The following is a 21,677-nucleotide window of genomic DNA, read 5'->3' on the forward strand; positions in this document are numbered from 1 at the left end:
TCTGCAAAGGGAAAATCCAAAGCAACAAACAAATGACTTTCAGATAGGATCTTTGTTTCATTCACTTAAGCATCGTTCCAGGAATGAACAGCATCTCTTATTGCAAGCCACAGTATTTACTCTGGGCATTCAAATCATTCTAAAACGTGAACCAGATATGTTTTCAGAAATGCTGCTTGAACTCCAAGAAGTGTGACAGCCCTTCCCCAAACAGAATAAAATCTGGTTATTTTGTAGCCAGAGATTGACTTTAAAAACTCTATGTAGGGATTGTCTGTAACTTCACTCTTCCTGTTCTGGAAAGCAAAGCACCAAGAAGGTAGCCTAAATATTTCCTTACTTTGACTAAATTTAGGACGTGTGTGACAGGATCCTTTCACTCTTGAGATGGATCATCTTGGAAAAGATACCAGAAGGCAGATTTTTAGGTCTGGATGAGATCCTGTAGCCACATCCAAGAAAAGCTGGAGTGTGGTTTAAAGTCAATATTCCTAATGAAACATCACATAGGTGACAAACACAATTGGGATAAGATGCCTTGTATGCTTCCTTGCTAGGGAACAGAAGTTTATCACCACCAGTTTGAGAAGCCACTACTCTTAAGCCTGAACCTTGGAGTCATGAGATCTACAAAGAGTACATATAGATGTCACAGACTGAGAAACAAGAGAAAAACAGAATGTTAGTAGAGAAGAAAGGGATCTCATGTTATATAAAATTCATAGCAGACTACAAGTCAAGAGGGCTGTTGCTAGGTGTGTCTGTGTAGAAGCTGTTAAACAATTTGCTATTGTTCCCATAGAAGGTAATCTAAGAAGATAAACACAAGTATTTTCAACAGTACTGTGGATCTTATTTCATACCAAGAAAGAAACCCAACCCAAATTATAGAATGTTTTAATGAAGAAGATTTCCTTCGTTTGGTTAGAGTATAAAATTGATTCTGAACTGGGCTTCTCCACAACTGAGCTATCCAGAATAGCAGAAAATACAAGAAAAGAAGAGTTCTCAAGCTCTTACTTGCTCCAACACCACAGGAGAAAGGCTCCCACTCCCACCACAACAGATGCTTACTCTTCTCTACAGACTTTTGAAGCGTGAAGTTGGTAAGCAAGTATATAGCCCAAATCCAGAAACAAGGCTTCTGACTCTACATTTCTACAATGAATGAGGACAGCTAGGGAACACAAACACACATTTGACCCAGGAGGAATAGCAAATCTTTCCTGTCACAACTAACGTGAATTCTCATATCATGACTAAGTTGATTACACCCATCTCCTTAAGAACTGAAGGTGATACATCATTTCACAACACAGCAGCACGCAAATGCAGTCACTTATAGGCCTGGAAATAAAATGTTGATTTTCTTATTTTGTTCTCACTCGTACAGTTATTTTTCCCTTCCCTCCTCTAAAGTGATGAAGTCTAAATCACAATTTAATTTTTTTTCTGTAAAACACTTCAAAACGAAGATACACTCGAGGTAATTTTGCTTACTCTTTGAGCATGCAACTTGGCATTTTAAAAAACGCACCGCTAAAAATTTACATACATTAATATTAAGCAGAAGCAAAACTCCCAGCTTAATAAATTGAAGCTTTCAACTGAAAAACAAAGAAAAAAATTAAACATACTACTAGAGATACCTGTTAAACTTCGAATTGCGTGTTGGTGACTCCGCTCCTCTTAAAAGGTGTCTGAAGTACTGCAACAGAGACAAATAATAGCTAGGAAGTAAGGGCTACTATGCCATAACACTGTAGAATTCAGTAAGAAAGACCAGAAGTAATAGGAAAACTGACCATAATCTAGCAGCTACAGCATTCTTCTAGAAAAGGATTGATTGAACTTGCAATACATGTTCCCAAGACTACTTATTTTAGTTACATCCTCCTGTGATTAAAACAAACAGGAAAAAATAAAAGCTAAAACTAATGTCTAAAATTAGACAGTATAATCCATATCTCCTCCTTGTTAAAAATCAAGCACTTGAAACATTATAGCTATTCAAGGAAAGTGACCATCAATACATTTTTGAGGGATACATTTCATGAAACAGAACATAAGCAAGGTAAATATCTGATTCTAGGATAAGTCAATACATTCTGCCTCAAATAAATGTGAGAAGCTTAGTACACAGTTTGATTCATACACACAAACTGCAAAGGGGATGAAAACTTCTCAACTTCTGTGTTTGAAGTGTTGTCTATCAGAAGGCTTTAAAAGCAGCTGTGTGGCCACTATGATGACATTATTTATACAAACTTGCATAAGTTTGCCCAGTTTTCTTCATTAATCATAGAACAATTTTAAAAACCCAGCAAATTGCTTCTAATGACCTCCTGGAGAATATACTTTTGATTTTCAGATGCTGGAATGAGTAACATTGAAGGTACTTAAATAAAATCTGTGTAACTTTAAGTATCACTGAATTTTACCAAGTAAATAAAGATATTCTAAATAGTATCTTATGCCTATTAAGAAGACAACTGTTGCAGCAAACCTGCAATTATAAAAGAAGTGGATGAAGGAATGGGAATTTGTAGTAGCAGTGCTATACAAGAAATTGTAACATCAAGAATATTTTTTTTCTTTTTTTATTCTGTTGATGCTGCATTGAACTAGAATAAATTTAGTTTTCTGAGATTAGTTAGATGTCAGAGACCAAAGTGAAAAATGAAGATGTATTTCTCAGATATACATGAATGCAGCTTACAAATAGTGTATCCTACAAAAACAACAACTACAAAAAATAACAATATTGCTTTAGGACTTGTCTTAAAATGCTTCAGACTTACCTCATCACTATGACAGAACATAGGAGTAAAAACATTCTCGAGGAGAGAAAGCACGTGCTCATAAGCTTCAAAAAGACACCTCATGGTTTGAAGTTTCACAACATCCTCATATGGACCTTCAGCAACTGCAGAAAAATTATTAAAAAAGAAAAAATCATAATTGCAAGCTAATACAAGTCCAATAGATAAAAAACAGAAATCAACTGATAAAGCATGGCGTAAGTACAGCATAGGAAGGGGTTAACACATCTTAACAGCTACAACAGAAGACTGAGATCACATTTAGATAAATTAGTCCTGTCAAATCCTGTCTAACTTTCAGCACTGCATCATTCCCTCCAAATTAAAACTTACTTCTTTGAATCTCTTCCACAATAAAGGGGTCAAATCTAATTTTGTCAATGCTTTCATCCAGGCAATAGGTTTTGTAAATTTTCTGGACTTCCTCATGAAGAGCCATCTTTTCAGTATCTGAAAGCTCTGGTCGCAAAATTCGGTCATTGAATTCCTCTGAGAATTAAGGAAAAAAAATGCATTTGTTGATCAACTTGGCAAACAAGTAGCAGCATAAAAACAAATTCATTTTCCAGCAGATATAGTTATTCATACAGCTTCAGAACAAACAGAAGACATCTCAAGACGTCAAGGTAGCTGCACTCTTATTGAAATTATTCCTAAAAATAAATTGCATTAAAAGTAATTATTGCGCATCACAGTGAGGATAAATCCATGAAGAGCCTGAGCAGCCCTTTAAACTAATCATCCACCTCCTCTGTTGCTATTTCATTTGCCAGTTCCATCCTATTTTAATAATTCCAGTATCTTTAATAACAGGACAACTTGAAAATTAATCTCCTCTGGCTATATGTGTTACATATATTCAACACAATAATTCAACATAAAATATATACATATATTCAACACAATTATTGTGCAATTCCTGCTTGATTTATTACTCATCATATTAATGGTATGAAAACTATCCAGAAAGAAAATATGGTAGTGTTCACTTCATTTTTCAACCAATTGACACAAATAACCTTCTTCAGAGAAAGTCTTCCAAGACTTTCTCTATTTCTTGAAGCTGATTTTGTCCAAAACATTAAAACATTTCCACCAAGTGAAAAACCACTACAGTACATATTTAGACAGCATAACCTGAGAGATCTACTCCTCACCCTTTGCTTTAAAAGCTAATATACAGTCTCACCATCCTCAAAAACAAAAGAGAAGATTAGAAATAAGAAAATTTCAAAGTTTACTAAAAAAAATTGATCCTTGGTAATAGCCAGAGTTTGAGCAATCTTCCTGCTAGAAGCAGCATCTCCAGATAGTTGTATTGGCTGAGAGACTGCTCTATACATAGCACTAGCATTAAACTGGCAACCACTTGGCTGTTTTTTGGTGAGGAGAAGAGGTTTTCCTGACATAAAGTCAACACATTTGAAGGATACCAAGCCCAAAGAAAGAACATGCATAGAGATTACTTATATTACTTTTATGCAGTAATTAATTACTTGTGATGTATTTAAGAGATGAAGTCTAATTAAAAAACAAACAAACATCTTGCTGCTGTAACAAGGGCCTGGGATACAAAGACAGAGCCATTATTTCCCATGCAACAGAACTACTTGATTACAAGAAAACAAAAAAAAAAAGCCAAACACAACAGAAAAGCATTATGTTGGTAAGCCAGTAATCAACCACTAGTGGACAAAAAAAAAACCCAAAAGCATTAACCACCCAAAATTACAGAAAACCAAAATTTCACAGAAAAGCAAGATGCTTTTCAGACGACACTCATCTAACAGTAAAAGCAAATGCATATATCACAACCAACATTACTGTACAGGAGGAGGTTCCAGCATCTTTACTGCTCCTGCTACGTTTCTGCTCTTTAAGCTTTAGGTCTAAACATAAAAATCTTTTCATGATGTGGAGTTCATTTTAGAAATACCACAGTAACCACATATTTAAAAGATGCAGCTGCACATTGTATCTGTGGCTAGAAGTTTTTTTCTTACAGGAATTCTTTATTTGTAAATGTACAACCTTTATCAATAAACAGAAACACAATTAGACCTGAAGTCCACATTGACATCAATATTATCAAGATTAGCATTCAAGAATCAGTACATAAGTAAACGAACACAGACCTTGAAATGCAATCTCTTCCTCGACAATGCTGCCTCACTTTGTGACTGAATATTCACTTAAACATACAAATGATTAAACTCTGTAAGATCATCAAGCTCAGTACATACACATAACCTTACCTACAGTCAGGCAGAACTGCAGCACATGGACTGCCCCTTCCTGTTTCAAGAAGTTCATAAATCGAAATAAAAGATCCTGCTGATCTCGGATCTCCTTTAACTCCAGTTTCAGGACCTTCATAGGAAATAAAAAAAAACAACAGTCAATTTTCATACTTTCAGTGAGAACAAAAATAAAGCAAAGAGCTGTAGAACAAAAGCAGCAGGTAAAGTAAAACAATTAGGCAAAACAGGAATGCAAATAAATGTTGCCTTTTCTTACAGATGGCTTTTTATTTCTTGGCTCTGCAAATTTCTGAAGGAATGGAACCAATGAAGAAGTAGGTTCAGTTGCTTTCTCAGGCTGCAGGAAAAAAAAAAAAGAGAGAGAAAACAACTGGGTAAGAGAGCTGCTTTAAAAGAAGTATAAATTACTCTGGTTTTAGCCTCGTTAGTACTTACTGGGCTATCATCAATGAAGATGAGCAGCAAATGGTTGACAGTGTCCTGCAAGAAAACATCATACAAATTTAGTATTAAAGAAACTCAAATAGATGGAAATATTTTCATTACTGTGTTACAGTCACATTAATATTTCAAATATATATATATTGTTTACAAGTCAGGGAATTTCTTACAAGATTTGAACAGAAACAGTCTTTACTTAGTGGTGGAAAGATCTACAAGTTATTTTTGCTGATAGAACAGATCTAACTACTAATACTTTCAGTTCAGTATCTTCTGCTTATAGTTTGCTGATACGTCTGTAAATACTGCAGAGGACGATCAGAGGGCTGGAGCACCTCCCCTACGAGGACGGGCTCATATAGCAGGGGCTCTTCAGCCTGCAGAAAAGCAGGCTTTACGGGGACTTTACTGCAGCCTTCCAGTACCTGAAGGGAGTCTAAAAGAAACCTGGGGAGGGACTTTTTATAAGGGCAGGTAGCGACAGGATGAAAGGAAATGCCTGTAAAGTGGAAGGTAAGGTAGATTTAAGCTAGATATTAGGAAGAAATTCTTTACTGTGGTGGCGGTGAGACACTGGAAGAGTTTGTCCAGAGACTTCGTGAATATCCCCACCCTGGAGGTGCTTAAAGCCAGGCTGGATGGGGCTTTGAGCACCCTGGCCTGGAGGCACATGTCCCTGCCTACAGCAGAGGTATGGAACTATATGATCTTAAAGATCCCTTTCAACCCAAACCATTCTGTGGCTCTATGAAAATCAAAGATGGCAGTATCCCATCTTCATAAGCAAATATCTTCTAATTCACAGAATTAAGGGCAAAGTAATTCGTTTTAATACAGGTGCTAAAAGGCTGGCTTACTTAAGCTGCTATGAAGATGCATACAGCTAGAGCTCAAGTAATTGATATAATTGATAATTATATCAATTTGAGGGTACTTATACTAACAACATTTCCTCATTTGACAGGAATTGTAGTCCTTCATTAAAACTACATTAAGAGATCATGCTAATGCTGTATTTTAATCAGTTCAGTCAGTTAAGCATTCAAATCATATAATGGTTTTAGTTGGAACAAACCTTCAAGGTTATCCAGTTCCAACCCTCCCTTACTACAGGCAGGAACACCTCCCTCTACATCAGGTCACTGAAATCCCCATCCAGCCTGGCCTTGAATGTTTCCGGGGAGGGGGCATCCACAGCCTCACTGGGCAGCCCGTTCCAGTGTCTCACCACCTTCACAGTAAATCATTTCTTCCTATTACCAAGTCTCAACCTACCCTCTTCCAGTTTAAAGTAATCTCCCCTTGTCCTGTTGCTATTCGCCTTTATCAGTTGTAATGAACAAAGACATCAGCCACAAAGATTTCTTTTCTTTAACCCAGACAAAGCCCACAGCAAGCTAGCTACTGAGTGTAATTTGCTTTACCATAACACACTTAGGATAAAAACAGTAATACTAAATAAATGAAGATTACTTATGTGTTAAAGTCTTACAGGATCAGCTAAGAAATCCATAGAGGGAAGGAAAACAGAACCAGGCAGAATCTCTCTTATAAGAAGTGCCAGGGATCTGAAAATAAAAAAAAATAAAAATCAGTACCCACACTAAACAACAATTTTTAAGGCAATAAAATCACTAATAACATTACATTGTACTGGGAAATACTTTAGTATTTAAAAACACATTTTAAAAATGTTGCAGTACTTCCAACGGCAATCAAATAATTCACTAGAAAAGGGCTAGCATTGACCTTGAACATGCAAGTAAAGGGACAAGGGAGGATAACTCTGGAATTCATTTTGTTGTCCCTAAAATTATAGTACTATATTGTATGTGCATACTTTGAAGAAAATAAATTCTTTTTATACCTGCACTCTGTCGATTTGGGGGGCAAAATATAAGGAAAAAGAAGTTCAGTAAGTTTTCTTAAATAGTGAAGTTCATCTCTTCGGCTTCTCAAAGCAACATGGAGTTCTGGCCCATACTCTTCTAAGGCAGCTTGCTGTAAAAATTCTGCATTTTTAACTGGAAGTAGAAAAAAAAAATGTCACAAGCTGTTGCTTGTTGTTATAGTGAAATAAGAGGTGACAGCTTTTCATTTCAACTAAAAATTAATACTTTCAGTTCAACTGCCACAGGAATACAACGTTGTAACTTCAACAAGAACCTTGTCTTAGACTTTGGAGTCTGGCTATGCTAAAAGAAAAATCCCATAGGAATATGAATTCCCTCACTAAATAATTGCAGTTTGCATTACACCCTCAATGATTTTTTTCATTCCTCACTACTGAAGAACTCAACATTTTGGTTCTTCAGAAAAAATGCATTGTCTAAAGTATATCTTTATTTGCTTTTTCCTGACATCCTTTTTAGTCTCCATTTTATGGGCTTCTATCTACCACTTTGCATACAATACAATTCAAGACTAATGTAAACTTGAACCTTTATTCAATCCGGTTATATCCATTTTCCTCCTTAGAACATTCAGAAATAAACATGAAGGAACATATAGTAGGCCATATAAAAACAGCATGAATCAAACCAGAACAAGCATGGGATCTGCAGGAACACTGCCTCATAATAGGCGCTTGGAGTTGAAAGAGTACCTGCTTTACCAGGTTAAAAACTATACATGCTAATTAGCAGCAAAAATGTTATATTCCTCCAAGTTACTTCAAAAGACAAGAACTGAGCTGCAATAACTTGCACCCCGTTGTCTGAACAATCCGTCACACATTCCTGCCAAGAAACATACTGGGGTAGACACTAAATGCATTCCTGCTATCTGCAAAGCAAAAGCTTGTTCTCAGCTTGCTGAGTTTAGTACAGAAGACTGCTAACTTATCCTGCACAGCTAAGAACTGCAAGTTGGACTCAGCAATCTTTGTAGGTTCTTTCCAACTACTGTATTGTAACAGATGATATGGGGAAGGTGGGAATGTGTACTGCCTGGTAAGTCTGCCTAGTTGGCATCACTAAAGGCAGAGAGGAAGACACAGTCTGGCAGCAACAGGTAATGAACAGTAGAGGTGTCTGCACAAATACTGAGAGGTAAAGGCAGGAAGAGTAGAAAGAAAGGAAATACTCCTCAGAGCAACCATTTTAAGAAGGATATAGAAAGCAAACAGAAGAGGCTAAGCTCAACCAGTCACTAAAGCAAGGCCTGAAAGCTGCCTCCAAACAATGCACAATAGGTGACTGGTTCAGCAACATTTATTAGGAAGTGCTGCTAGAAGTCATTTTCAGGTGCCATTTCATGAATCTGCCCTCAGAAGCTCTTTTGAGTTTAAACTCTGAAGAAAACAATTTCATTTTCAATGCTGCACATTTAATATCCAGGCCTTTGCCAATGGGAAAAAGTGTTTTCAGAAATCAAAGGAAATATGAAAAGTGACATAAACAGCACTTCAAGATAATCCAGTCTAATTTGATCACACTCTCATTCGTACCCACTACTCACACGATCAATAAGAATTTCCAAAGTTCAAGTAACAGTATATATTTATAGATATCAAGCAGATGTTCTGAGGGAAGGGAGGAAAGTTCATGACTGCAGTGAAAGTAAACATCTATGTTTAAAAGTTGAATGAAACCACATTTAGTAGATACAGTGCTGTGGAACACAGCCAGTGGAAAAGAGTAAAGATAACATTAACTGTAGTATTTTTAAATATTCCTTCAGTGTAGAGTTTTTGTAATTTCTTAATTTTTATTTGGATATGAATAAAAGATGCTACTTTTCAAAAATGTATGCATTGTCTGTGAGCATATTGACATCTTTTCAACATAATGAACAACTTCTGATGTTAACATGCAGATATGAGATCAGTCTTAGGTGTGAACTCATTCAAGCTACGAAAGTTACAGTTATACCACAGAACAGACATACAACTCTTTTCATTTGTAATTGATTAGATAGAACACAGAAGAAAATCTGCAAGAAGCACTGCTAAATGATCTTGACTGCTCTGAACAGACAAAAAACACATTGTTCACCACACAGATAAAGGAGTTTAATATTCCAAAAGTGTGAGGATTCAGAATTCAAATCCCAGAGATTTTTTGTATCATACCATTTTCCTTATTTGTCTTTGCAACCTCCACCTCCGTAAGAAAAATGTGAAAGGATCTTTTTGGTTGAATGTTGTTTGTTTTTAAACAGGAGGCAATGATAAGAAGATTTAGGAAACATACCAACAAACATGCAGAAATAAACTTTTATACTTGCCATTTGAAACAGAAAACACGTTAAATTTTTACCTTTCTGCCTGGCTTTGGCTATCACTTCTATATGTTTCATTGCTGCCTTCAGCATTTTCTTTGTTACTACAGTTGGAATATCCACCTAAGTAATAGTTTCAAAACAAAAAAAAAGAATTATTCCAGTTTCTTCCCCAAAATGTCTTAAAGACGATGACTATCAAATTTATTAATTTGTCCCCATTGTAACCATAAAAAGGATCATTCAGAAACAACCAATGAATTCTCTCTAGATAAATGGACACTGTGCTCATTTTTGTCTGTAAAGCATACAGCATCACGTAGAACTAAATGCTGTAAACAATACTGCTAACATTTATTTTAAACTTTATAACAACGTGATTCTTCTATTGCAGTAATGATAGCAATACAGCTTGACTTCCACATCACTGTGGATGAAGCCTAGTTCTCTACAAAGACCACCAACAAAAGCAAACAGTCCCCTGACAGTTCTTAGTACTTGTATGTGCTAAAGTTCATTGTTTTATTGTATATATTGTCTAATCAGTCACAGAATATAATTACTTTATTACTGACAGACACGATGAATTATTACCCAAATTCTAACTCGATACTGTCGATAAAAGACACCAGAGTTGATATAACAACTAATACACTTTATTACAAGATCAACAGAGGAAGCAACTGTTTTTCTGCACCAATAATGAATGTTAGAATTCCAAATGTTAAGATCTCATTTTAGATTTTCACTTTGAAAGAATTATTTCACTTTCAAATCTCTCTCTACATAATGTCTGTACTACACAGATCATTTCCTAATTTCCCTGCAGATTCGCTTTAAAAGCAACGGACTCAAATTCCAGTAAACAAGAAAGTCATCTGGATTTGATATATAAAAAGGACAGAATCTGGCTGTTCATTAGTCATCACAGAGTGCACATACAACTTGTAGTGCAGAAAATACTGCTGTTACAAAGGAGGGGAAAAGACATATTTCTAGTAACTGCTCCACCAGAAGGGCCAGCACTGAATAAGCCTAGATGCAGAATTAGATTCCCTTTCTGCTTAGAACAGCCAGAAATTTTGAAGTCATATCTGTAAAAAAGGCTTGAAGCACTTTACTGGAATACTGGGTATATGTGTTAATCATTAAACACAGCAACAAATTACTTACATGTTCATAATGTACTTTGCAGACTGTTTCTTAACAACTATATTAGTATAAGAATGGTATTTTAGTTCTTAAAGTAAGCTACTCACTATCTAAGAAGCCTCTTAGATAACACAAGAATCTTACCTGTATTTAAAGAATCCAAGGAATGAGAAGCCACGAGACCATTTTCTAACAGTTTTCTCAATAACTCTCAAAATTTTTTCCACTTAGATTAAGTCACCAAAGGACAGCCAAAAGATCATCTCAAGGTTTTAATAATGCCTTGCGCCAGTGTCCATTTGCAAGAATTTTGCAAGATGGTTTACAATAAGAAATGGTATAAGCACCAAAGCGAAGAAGCAGCTAACATACAAAAAAATTACAAACTGATGTATGACCCATAAGATTGACTTAAGAATTATCATTTGAAAAACTAAAGAACTAGCTGCAGACAGAGAAAGAGTGTGAATACCTTTCAGTGGCCTTACCTTGTGGATTCTCCGAACTAAGACAGATGCAAAGAAACGCAGCGTGCCTCTCAGTTCATCCACAGAGGATTCATCATCAGTAATATTTCTGCAGTGTTATAAAAACAAGTTGCATAAGAAGAAAAAAACCTGAAACATCTGTACTCATCCAACGTGCGACAAAAAAACTAAAATAGTAAAAATACTAAAAACTGGAATAATAACACCCAACAGCGGCACCTCAACAGATGTTAACTGACTTGAAAGCCACAGAGCGTGAGGAGAGAGCAAGCAGTCTTCTACTTGAGTAAAATACACAGCACTACCAGCACGTCAGTGCACTCAACAGTGCCCTAAGAAAAATGTCTGAGGGTAAACTGGAACTGTATAATAGACTATCTGCCTATAGCAGAGAGGCTGGAACAAGATGATCTTAAGTGTCCCTTCCAACCCAACCATTCTGATTTGCATGACTTCTAACAAGTAAATGACTACTAACAAGTAAATGCATGACTACTAACAAGTAAAATCTAACTTAGCTTCTACGTACGTGAAAACAGTGATAGTTTTCTATTTCAGTGGCATGTAATCTTTGTAAATTCTTTGGAGTAAGAGTACTGCACGCATCTTCCCCAGTTAAGCTAGACTGAACTGGATCTTCCCTTTTCTGCATACTCCACAACTTTATACACAAGATTTCAAATAAAGAAACTATAAAGAAAACAAAACAAGAACTTCTACCTACAGCCACACAAAACAACTGAAGTTATTCAGTATGTTTCTACTTGGAAAAAAAAGGAATAAAGAACTTAAAATACATTCCCAAGTTACTTGTCAAAACATCCAAACTTATAATCTGGCTTTCCATCTGCTGCAGTACATTATGTTCAGTGAAAAATCATGTTAAAAATACTTGAAGTTGATTATGGAAAAAATTCCTTAATTCTATGTCTTTTGGAAACTGAATGAAAATGGGAAATACTAACTCTTAGCTGCAGAAATTGCAACTAGTTTGAGTGGAAGAAGAGATCCTAACAATGGCACTCCACAAATTGCAATGGAATAAATGAAAGCCTACCAAAATCTTAGTATATATGGACATTGGAGTGTGAGTAAAGATACTGATAAAACTGTACTATAACAGGTGAGCAATAACACAACCAAGAAAGCTACACACTGCTTCACCTAATGACCACACATAAAAGACATCACAGATCTCAGTTTGCATAATCCCTAAACATTCTGTCTGTGTACTAATTGCAAACATCATTTATGTAAAAATATACATATATTAGTGCAAGCAGCAACAGCTATGTTTGAAAAGCAAATAGTTATGCCCATAGCATCATTTTATGTTATTAAGCATCAGAGTTTTCAAAGCAGTGTTAGCCTAGGTTACTTAGCATCCAAATGCATGTTGAAGGTGATTTGTTAGCTACAGATATTGGTGACCTGGCAGTCAAAGCACATAACTAATTGCAAGAAAAAACACCTCAAAGAAAGTGGCCTGGCATGAGGAACACAGTGATCCTTCAAAAGCTAATCATATGTTGATAAAAACACTAAGGGAAGTCTTGGTTTCTTTTAAGATCACCACCTCACATTTTGGAAGCAATATGGCTCACAAATATCTACACTTTGTAAGGAAGCCAGGGGATCAGCAAACAAATTGCTATGACAGTATTACTAATATTTGTCAGATAATAAGATACATGAGGTAATTTGGACCAAGAAATTGTTTATTGACACTTGAATAACTAGAATTTTGGCTAATTCTACTTGGACACAACTTTATGCCAAGTACTTCCATGAAACACCATCGGTTCGCAGAGACATTCCTTTAACCATCAGTGCACTGAAGACTGGTTAAAAGGTCAAGCAACTGTAAAACCCCAAATCTCCAGTGAGGCAGGAAGGTCCAAATAACATCTTACAAGCATTTTAGAAGTTGGCAGCATTTTCTCAGAAAGGAAAAGCTTTAAAAAAAAAAACAACACTAAAAGAAAAAGATTCAGTCTGTCAATTATAAACAGTTACTGAGTCAAATACATCTTTAAATACCCAACTGCTTGTCCATGCAAAGTCCTATGGGGTCCAGTGATAAACAAAAACATATGCAAATATTGAAGTGATTTTTTTTTTCTGTTTGTCAATTATCCATATGAAATTTGACCAACTCTTATAAAAAGCACTACGAAAGACTGCATACTGTCAGGCTACACTTGGTAATTCAATAAAAATTCTAGTTCTGCAAATGCAAAAACTCTTATTTTAGTTACTGTCAAGGAACAAAGGTTTTCACAGTAACGTATCACAAAAATGCAGTAAGGTAGGTTAGAATCTGGAGAGCTGGAATTGCAACAGCATAGAGGGGACACATTCCAACTTCAGATCTCCTATTTAAAACCCAGAACAAGTTGCTAAAAGCACGACTTTATGTGGTATAAGACTACATAAGCAACTCTGACTCTGACTAGTGTTCTGTAGTTCTGTAAACTTGGATTACTTATAACAGTGCTTTACTGTTATAAAATAACAGTTGAAAAATAACACGTAAGCACTGGGACTCAATCAGTGTATATACTTTGAGAAATACCAATTAAGCAATTCACAAAGATACAACTATCTATTTCAGTAGCGTTCATGGGACTTCAAGTACTAAACTTCATTCCTCAAAATTAAACCCAGTTCAGAAACATTTACTTTCCGATTTTAATCTTCACAACTGTTGGAGATCACAGGAAAGCACAGAACCACCTGAGTGTCTACAGAGAAGGAGACCAGAGCTGACAATGCTACTGCTGGGCTGAAATCCTTTCAGGACCAAGCTCTCTCCCTGAAGAATCAGAGATACCGTCGCAGTAGAGCTCACTGAACTCCCACTACACAGTTCATGGGAAGCCCATCGCATCTGATCAGTATGGTGTGGATTTATGGAGCCAGTACAAAACGTGGAGGTGCAGCCACGTAAAACAAAAGACAGCTCACCAGGAAGCAAGATGTAACATAGTCTAGGCTAGTTGGCTCCATATCAAGTGTATTATGCACTGTACTTGCAGCCACACATATTCCAGCTACGCTATGCCAACTGTATGTTGTATTCCAGACCGCAGTCATCCTGGATACTGGAGATGCACACAGGTAATCTGTGAAACACAAACCTCCTTGCAAGCCAAAAACAAGTGAAATGTGAAAGTGACTTTCCACCAGTCACAAAAAAAAATTAAAATCCTATCTAATTTCCAATTATGAAACACAGAAGATTAACTCCTTACGTTTCTTTATTGATCAAACTTGGAGCACCCCCTAGTTTTCTGTACTTGAAAGTTAAAACCTTAAGTTTTCCAACGTGAACCGTGAACACAGTGAATACACAGTCCTCAAGCTCCCTCTGCTGTCTGCACAAGCAGCTGAGTTTTATACTTAAATGCACTCATTGCACAACAAAGACAGACATGACACAAGCAGATGTTAGCCATAATTAAAAACCAGTCAGGCAAAAAAAGACTGTCCAAAAATTACAGATTCCGAACAAAGAACAGTGGAGAACAAAACAACATATAAAATTTGTCTTTGTCACAGAACTCCACCTCTCCATTTAATGAAAAATAATGTTGATTTAACATATTAATAGCAGCACAACCAGTTCAAACTTTAATCTCTTTTAGTATCTTCTTACAAAGTAGTCTGAGGGGCTGATTTATATAAATACAGCTATAAACTTTTCTTTACATACTAATTTTGAGGTTATTTACACAATACTACAATGCTCAGCTCAAAATAGGCTCTCCTCATATCCTTAAATCTCAGCAAATCATCAGAATCCATGACAAAAAGGCTAAAACGTGTATGCAGAGTATTTTCTGCACTAATTAAAAGCAGAATTCTTATTTTTGAAAAGCTATGATTAAAGATTATATTTTACTCAGAGATGTGATTGATGAGAATTTCTTTAGTCTGGAAATAATTTTAGCTCAGTTCATTTAAAACTTTATAAAAACAAAGTCATGCAAATTTTCAAGTGAGAATTTTTTCAAAAATTAGCATTTAAAAATAATCAATCTAAAAAATGCGTTTTTAGGATGAAATACAAATTTCAGGACAATCTCTACCGTATCTGAATTATTAACAGACCTGCTCTATCCTGTGTAAGAGACAACATAATGATGAATATGGGGCACTTAGAGGCGTGTCTTGTATTTTTCTTTAAAAGGAAAATGGATGTTTAACAGTTTGCTTATCATAGTCACAGAACGGCTCGGGTTGGAAGGGACCTTGAAGCTCACTCAGCCCCAGCCTCCTGCTGCAGGCAGGGCTGCCCCCCACCAGTTCAGCTGCCCAGGGCACCAACCAACCTGGCCTCGTGCACCTCCAGGGATGGGGCACCCACAGCTTCTCTGGGCAGCTGTGCTGGTGCCTCACTGCCCTATGAGTAATGATTATTTATGCTACTTGAAAATAGTAACTTTCAGATAAAGCTCATACCTGTACCACGGATAAATAAAGTTTTCCAGGACCAATTCAAGCACCTGTGAAGAATGAAGTCATTGCAAAATGAACAAGTGCACTATAAGTAATTGTTAGAGGAGACCGCAGAGCAGTCTCCTATATGATAACATTTAAACATACAGTAATTCATGATGCAGACCTATTGTAAGATCAGTTGTTTTGCATAACAATCAATACATTGGGCAAGGAGTAATCAACTGATTTTTTCATGAGGTCTCAAAGCGAAACTGCTTTCAACAGTGCTATGGACAGCACAAAGCACAGTACTATGGCCATTCTGCAGTGCAAACCTTGCTTCACACAACACTTCCCTAATTCCTTGGATCACTTCCCTAATTCCTCAGTATCTCAGTACTTTTCTGAGGTAGTGTCCACAGTCCCACATGCACAGCTACCCATTCTGAACTCATACATCCATTTCATTTCATGCAAACTTCCTCTTTTCTGACTCCCCTCTATGCTCCAGGTAGGACAGTCCATACAGCATGCTCACCACTCCCAAAGAAAGCAAAAGCCAAAGTGCAGCTCTGGCACTTCTCCTTACGCCTACACAAATGTTTCAAGTCACTGTTAACGTGCCAGCATCACAAACAGCAAAAAGAAAGCTTCTGAAGAGATGAAGAAACAGCGTCAAGTAAAAACAGGGAAGGAAGGATGATGTTTTCTTGAGATTTTCTTGAGATTTTTCCTCCTTCGTTATAGTCCAAGATATATACTCCTTATACCTTCTCCTGTCACTGTTATTGTGTTCAAAGAAAAACCTAAGGTCTGTATGAAAGTAAAGCTGAACATATCAGCTGATACAACAGCCTAATAGTAGGGAAACTGTGAGGTCAGGGCTTGAACTGGTGATTGAGCACCTGGTGAAGGGGTATGGCTGGCCCAAGGAGCACAGACAGAACACTGGTCAGAGCTCCTGACCAGAAGGGGTGGAGCTACCCTGTGCTCATGTAAGGGCAGCCACTGAAGGGAGAGCATAACTTGGGGCTAGGCTGCTTATTGGGAAGGATTGCTAGAGGGCCCCTTTGCCAGTGGGGTGACTTCTATTCTTCCTTTGGTATATGGCTGCCGGCCTTTCTGTGAATACTATACCTGATATCACTAAGAACCTGTCAGAAGCAGTCTTACATCTTTGTAAGCAGAACACTAGTTTATGAGAGTAAGCATTATTCCTCTTAGAGCATTTGAGACAGCTCTCATTCACACCATGGATGCACTACAGAAACCCAAGGCTTAATAATTTTATGCTATCTTTAGGGCGCTACTCATGATTATACGAGCACACTCAGTAATACACCATGGCCTTTTTAATTCCCCTCAGTTCTTCAGATATAAGCAGTTGATGAGCATTATTTTTCTCTTTCCTACTAAGAACACTCTCTACTCAGATTTGATAAGACACTCTTCCTTAAGCAACTATTTCACTGCAGAGATTTGTCTCCCCTTTGGTTTTTCACAATGAAGAAAAAAAAATCTTGTTCCTTCACCCTTTCTGAAAGGATGCTTTCCAGTTTGAGGTAACTTTGTGTATCTGGATTGTGGTCTGCATGAAGTGGTTAACGCCTTTTGTTTTGGTTTTGGGTTTTTTTTACCTCTAAGTGAACAGATGTTAGTGTGCTTTTTTTTTCCTTGTTGGAGCAAAAACCTTGTTCCATGTTTCCCCATCTAGTCTGAGGCCTTAATTATGCAATCTCAGGACAAAAGCTTCTCTGAAATCTTGAAATTGTAATACAGTCACATGATGATGATGGATGCAGAGCACCTTCCCCACTTCCCCCATCTCTACTTCCATTAAAAGGATGAAGGGAGACAACATCACAGACTCATTACGCCCCAGGCCAGAGGAAAAAACAAACAAACAAACAAACAAACAAAAAACCCTGAAAATTTTCTTTGGAAGTTAATCTTCAGACAACAGGGAGGAAATCAATCCAGCAGCAGTCTGCAAACACAGACCATTGGCCTTAACAGCAAAAGATCAGAGTACCCAAAGCAATTTCACCAATGCCTTCTATAATACAGCCAGAGCATAATACATCAATTTACTCTAGAAACTTCAGTCTCACAGGTACTGAAACATTATTTTTTGTGCATGCAGTTTCTAACAACCTCTTTCAGGGGTCATACTAGAGCTGAGTTAAAAGAAGTGCCTATCAAAGGGAAAGAATTGCATAAAAATCTGTTCTATGCATCTATATCTGTTTAAAGACTTTTTCTTTCTTTGTCTATTTTTGCTATGCACCTCCCTAGCAATAGCAACTATAGGAGATTATCTTTCCCTTGTAGCAGAGCCTTCAAGCCACAAGACTCAAAGAGATTACAATGCACTACCCTTGAGCTTTCGTTATCTGTGATTGCTATTTTGAAACTGAAAACCTGCCCATCAAATGCATTAGTGCACCTTTATCAGCTGCTAACATAACTTATCAATGCTCTCTTAGCCTACTAGAAAAATTGTTTCTAACAACTCTACTTAGCTCAGCCACACATACAAGTGCTTTTAAAAAATTTCCTGTGTTTATTAAATCAGTAAGGAGGGCAGGAAAGGTGCAAGATCAGATGGCCCACCTTAACTTCTTGAGACTAACTCTGTTGACTTCTACCTGAACCATTTCACATGACTTGTCAGGGCTTCTTTTGGTATCTCTTACCTCCAGAGTCATACTGTATGACTGTGAGGGCTCTGTGTTAATGATTATCTGCTGGATAAAGCCATGCAGACAGTCCCACTAAGACAAAGACCAGGCAGACAACTGTCCCAAAATACACCTGAAGCCCGTGAGTCTGTGATCCTGAGGTCAAAAGGTCAAGACATACTTTATCAGAATTCAGATTATCTGTATCACTTAAAAAAAAAAAAAAAAAAAGAAAAGCCTTGGTCCTGGACACATAGAAGGTAATCCCTAGTCACACATTTGCTAAGCAGTTAGGGATGATGCTCCATTCACTACGTTCCCGTAAAGCATGACGTGTACCCACTTTCAGTCCAGCAACACCAAGAATATCACTCAAGCAGAGAGGATATCTCAAAGAATGCCAGTTAATGACAAGCAATTTCCTTTTCTATGAAGTATCATTTTCCAGCTCTAAATTGAAATGAGTCATTTCCTTGAAATCCTACATATTTTTCAAGTATTTGAAAAATGACAGGTCCTATATGTATGAAGTCTTCAACTGGAATGAGATTAGAAATATACAACCAAACATACTACAGGTAGCAATATTATAAGCAGGAAAAAAAAAAAAGAAAAGAAATTCATTTCTAGCAAGTACTACAACATTGCAGCTAATCAATTTCTAGCTGCTGAGACTAGCTTTCTGTGCATTCTCATTGTACAGGCTCCAGTTGCCAGGAGGAGGAATGAGAATTACCAAGCCAAATTGGACTGGATAGTAGAAAGGATTTGATAAGTAAACCATAGACATAAAAAGCCTTAAAAAAGCAGAGGCTGCTTATTGAGAGAACAAGCAACTCCCAGTATGAAAGCATGCAGGTGACAGGGCAGCTACAGGAGTTCTGGGCTGGCAGGAAGTATGCCATTCACTTGTACATTTTTCACATCTAGAAGAAAAAGGGAAAAGAAGAGAAAAAAATCTAGTCCCATACTAAGAGCAAGAATCTGAGAAACTAAACATGAATGAAAAATTGGTGAGATCAACAGATAGCACCCTGATTCACCAGCCCATTTCCATAACGATGCTGATCATGAGCAAATCAGCAGCTTTCTGTAGGTCTGACTTGCAAATATCCTTTTGTAAGCAGAGATGAGCTCATTAACTGAATAATAGAATTTGATTCTCCTGTATGCAATCTGTAATACCTTGATTAAGCTGACCAATGGAAATATCCCAATTCAAAAAGAAAGAAAATACCAGAAAACTAATATGAAGCAAAATGCAATAGAAAAAAAAAACTGCAAACAAAATTATAGTGAAGTCAATGCAGTATTTTTTAAACAGGATGCAGCCCAAATGATTGAACACTGACAGATGCATGGCTGAGGGAGTTCAGAGCTCAACTACAACAGTAACCATGAAGAGAGGGAAGAAAGTCCAATCACGTTTCTCTTATTGTTCAAAACAACACAGGGGTTAGATAAGTAAGGCAGGGCTGCAGAAAATTAAGAAATTGAAGAAGATGAACTGTTGTCATGATCTGAGGTGAAAAATCCATATATTGTGACAAGAATTTGAATTTCTTCTGATTCAAGTTTTAATTGCACTCTCTGTAAGCAAGGGAAAATCTATGCCTGATACAACCGATTCAAACTAAAAACATTTGGAAATGAAAACATTGCTAAAATTTTTCAACGTGCAAAAGAAGAAGTAGAAACACTAATCTAGAATTAAAAAACCCAGAGCTATTCTAATTTCTTGAAGAATCTACTTTTTCAGAAGTAGGCTGAGCTCCACACTGCTTTGGAATCTCATTAATCTTAATTCACTTCTCACTGTATCAGCTTCCCTCTAACACGTGACTAACCCACAAAAGAAAACACGAGCAGTCTCTGCTTCCAACCATAAGTAGGTATCCAGTTCCAGCTGTATGTTAAGAGCTGAATTCCCAGTGCAGGGGATGATGAGGAAGGAACACAGAGTGGGCAGAACCTTTAACCAGTAGGGAAGACTTGCAACAGGGAACAACAAAAGATTTAGCATTACAGACAGCATGTGAAAAAGGTGACTCAAGTGTGTGAACAGAAGTCAGTTACGACCCTGCTGCACTGCACCAGGAATGCGCAGAACCTCCAGTTAAGCACTCAAAGAAGAGAAAGGAATAAGAAATGTATAGATATATAGATACAGAAAACCCAAATCTATGCTGCTAATTAAAGAGCCAGAGAGAAGCCAATGAAGTAAAAACAAAGCAACAACAACTGAAAAACTACCACCAAAAAGGCCCACATTGTTTTGGTAAAAGCAGAACTACAGTAACAGCAGTCAAATACAAAATGTCATTGTATACCAACAAAAGACAACCCCTGAAAGGTAACTACAAGTATCTACTCAGCTCTTCCGAGTAACACGCTACAAATAACTTTACTAGCTAAGATTGCTTACGAAATACAGAAGTCATGCTGTTTAACTAAATGGAGTTAACAAGTTATCCCCGTGTTGGTTTTTTTGTGAGTTTGTTTTGGTTTTCAACTTGCTAAGGGGCATGCTCTGAACGCAGAGCTGAATTACAGTTAGCTTTAGTTGGCTTCACACACCAGGTTCTCAGCTGTGAGAGCTGACATGTATGGCTTTGTTCACTTGTGACACGCCAGTTATTCCTCCTTTTACCACAGAGCTCCAGTGGGGAAATTCTAAATAAACGGAAACTAAGCCAGCCAAGGGTTTGTGCATTTTCTTAGCTTTGAAAAAGGACAGAAGATTATCTACTGAGCTTCATGAAGCAGCAACAAAGCGAAAAAAATAAATGATCCTAAAGCGAAACAGTTCTTTGTGTATTTTCTGAAGAGAAAAAAAGAAAACAAAATTCCCAAATTACAATCTAATAAAAAGAAAGTAATTATGCTACTCTTTTTGAGTAAATTCTGCATCTTCTTTTTTTGATCAGTTGCATTACGGCTTGTCTGACGATTTTAAACACCTACAATCACATTTAACATCATCACAGAATTTTTGTAACTGGAGCAAATAACCTCTTAATCTGCCAATATTTCAAACAACCAACAGGCTGAAATCCACTGAAATCAGACGTTTTTCAGTCACTTATTTATACTTGATCTTCCTCCTATACTTCCCAATATACACATACGTTTCTTGAGTTCTAAGTGTGCTGTTCAGGAACAGTCACA

The 21,677-nt window shown here is 36.9% G+C and overlaps 1 protein-coding gene across 2 annotated transcripts in view; it reads right to left on the reverse strand.

Moving 5' to 3' along the window:
• Nucleotides 1-21,677, reverse strand: part of SNX14 (sorting nexin 14) — a 48,741-nt gene that overhangs the window by 25,078 nt on the left and 1,986 nt on the right. For both annotated transcript variants that reach the window (XM_052702018.1, XM_052702028.1), the window contains exons 5-15: nt 15,850-15,893; nt 11,386-11,473; nt 9,784-9,868; nt 7,392-7,548; nt 7,017-7,092; nt 5,519-5,563; nt 5,340-5,420; nt 5,078-5,192; nt 3,156-3,311; nt 2,802-2,926; nt 1,650-1,708 (exon numbers count right to left, since the gene is read on the reverse strand). In XM_052702018.1, the coding sequence (XP_052557978.1) occupies nt 1,650-1,708; nt 2,802-2,926; nt 3,156-3,311; nt 5,078-5,192; nt 5,340-5,420; nt 5,519-5,563; nt 7,017-7,092; nt 7,392-7,548; nt 9,784-9,868; nt 11,386-11,473; nt 15,850-15,893 (1,031 nt within the window). The remainder of the gene's footprint in view (nt 1-1,649; nt 1,709-2,801; nt 2,927-3,155; nt 3,312-5,077; nt 5,193-5,339; nt 5,421-5,518; nt 5,564-7,016; nt 7,093-7,391; nt 7,549-9,783; nt 9,869-11,385; nt 11,474-15,849; nt 15,894-21,677) is intronic.

The sequence above is a fragment of the Tympanuchus pallidicinctus genome, unplaced genomic scaffold (assembly GCF_026119805.1).
Source record: "Tympanuchus pallidicinctus isolate F22 unplaced genomic scaffold, pur_lepc_1.0 scaffold1, whole genome shotgun sequence".
NCBI classification, from domain to species: Eukaryota; Metazoa; Chordata; class Aves; order Galliformes; family Phasianidae; genus Tympanuchus; species Tympanuchus pallidicinctus.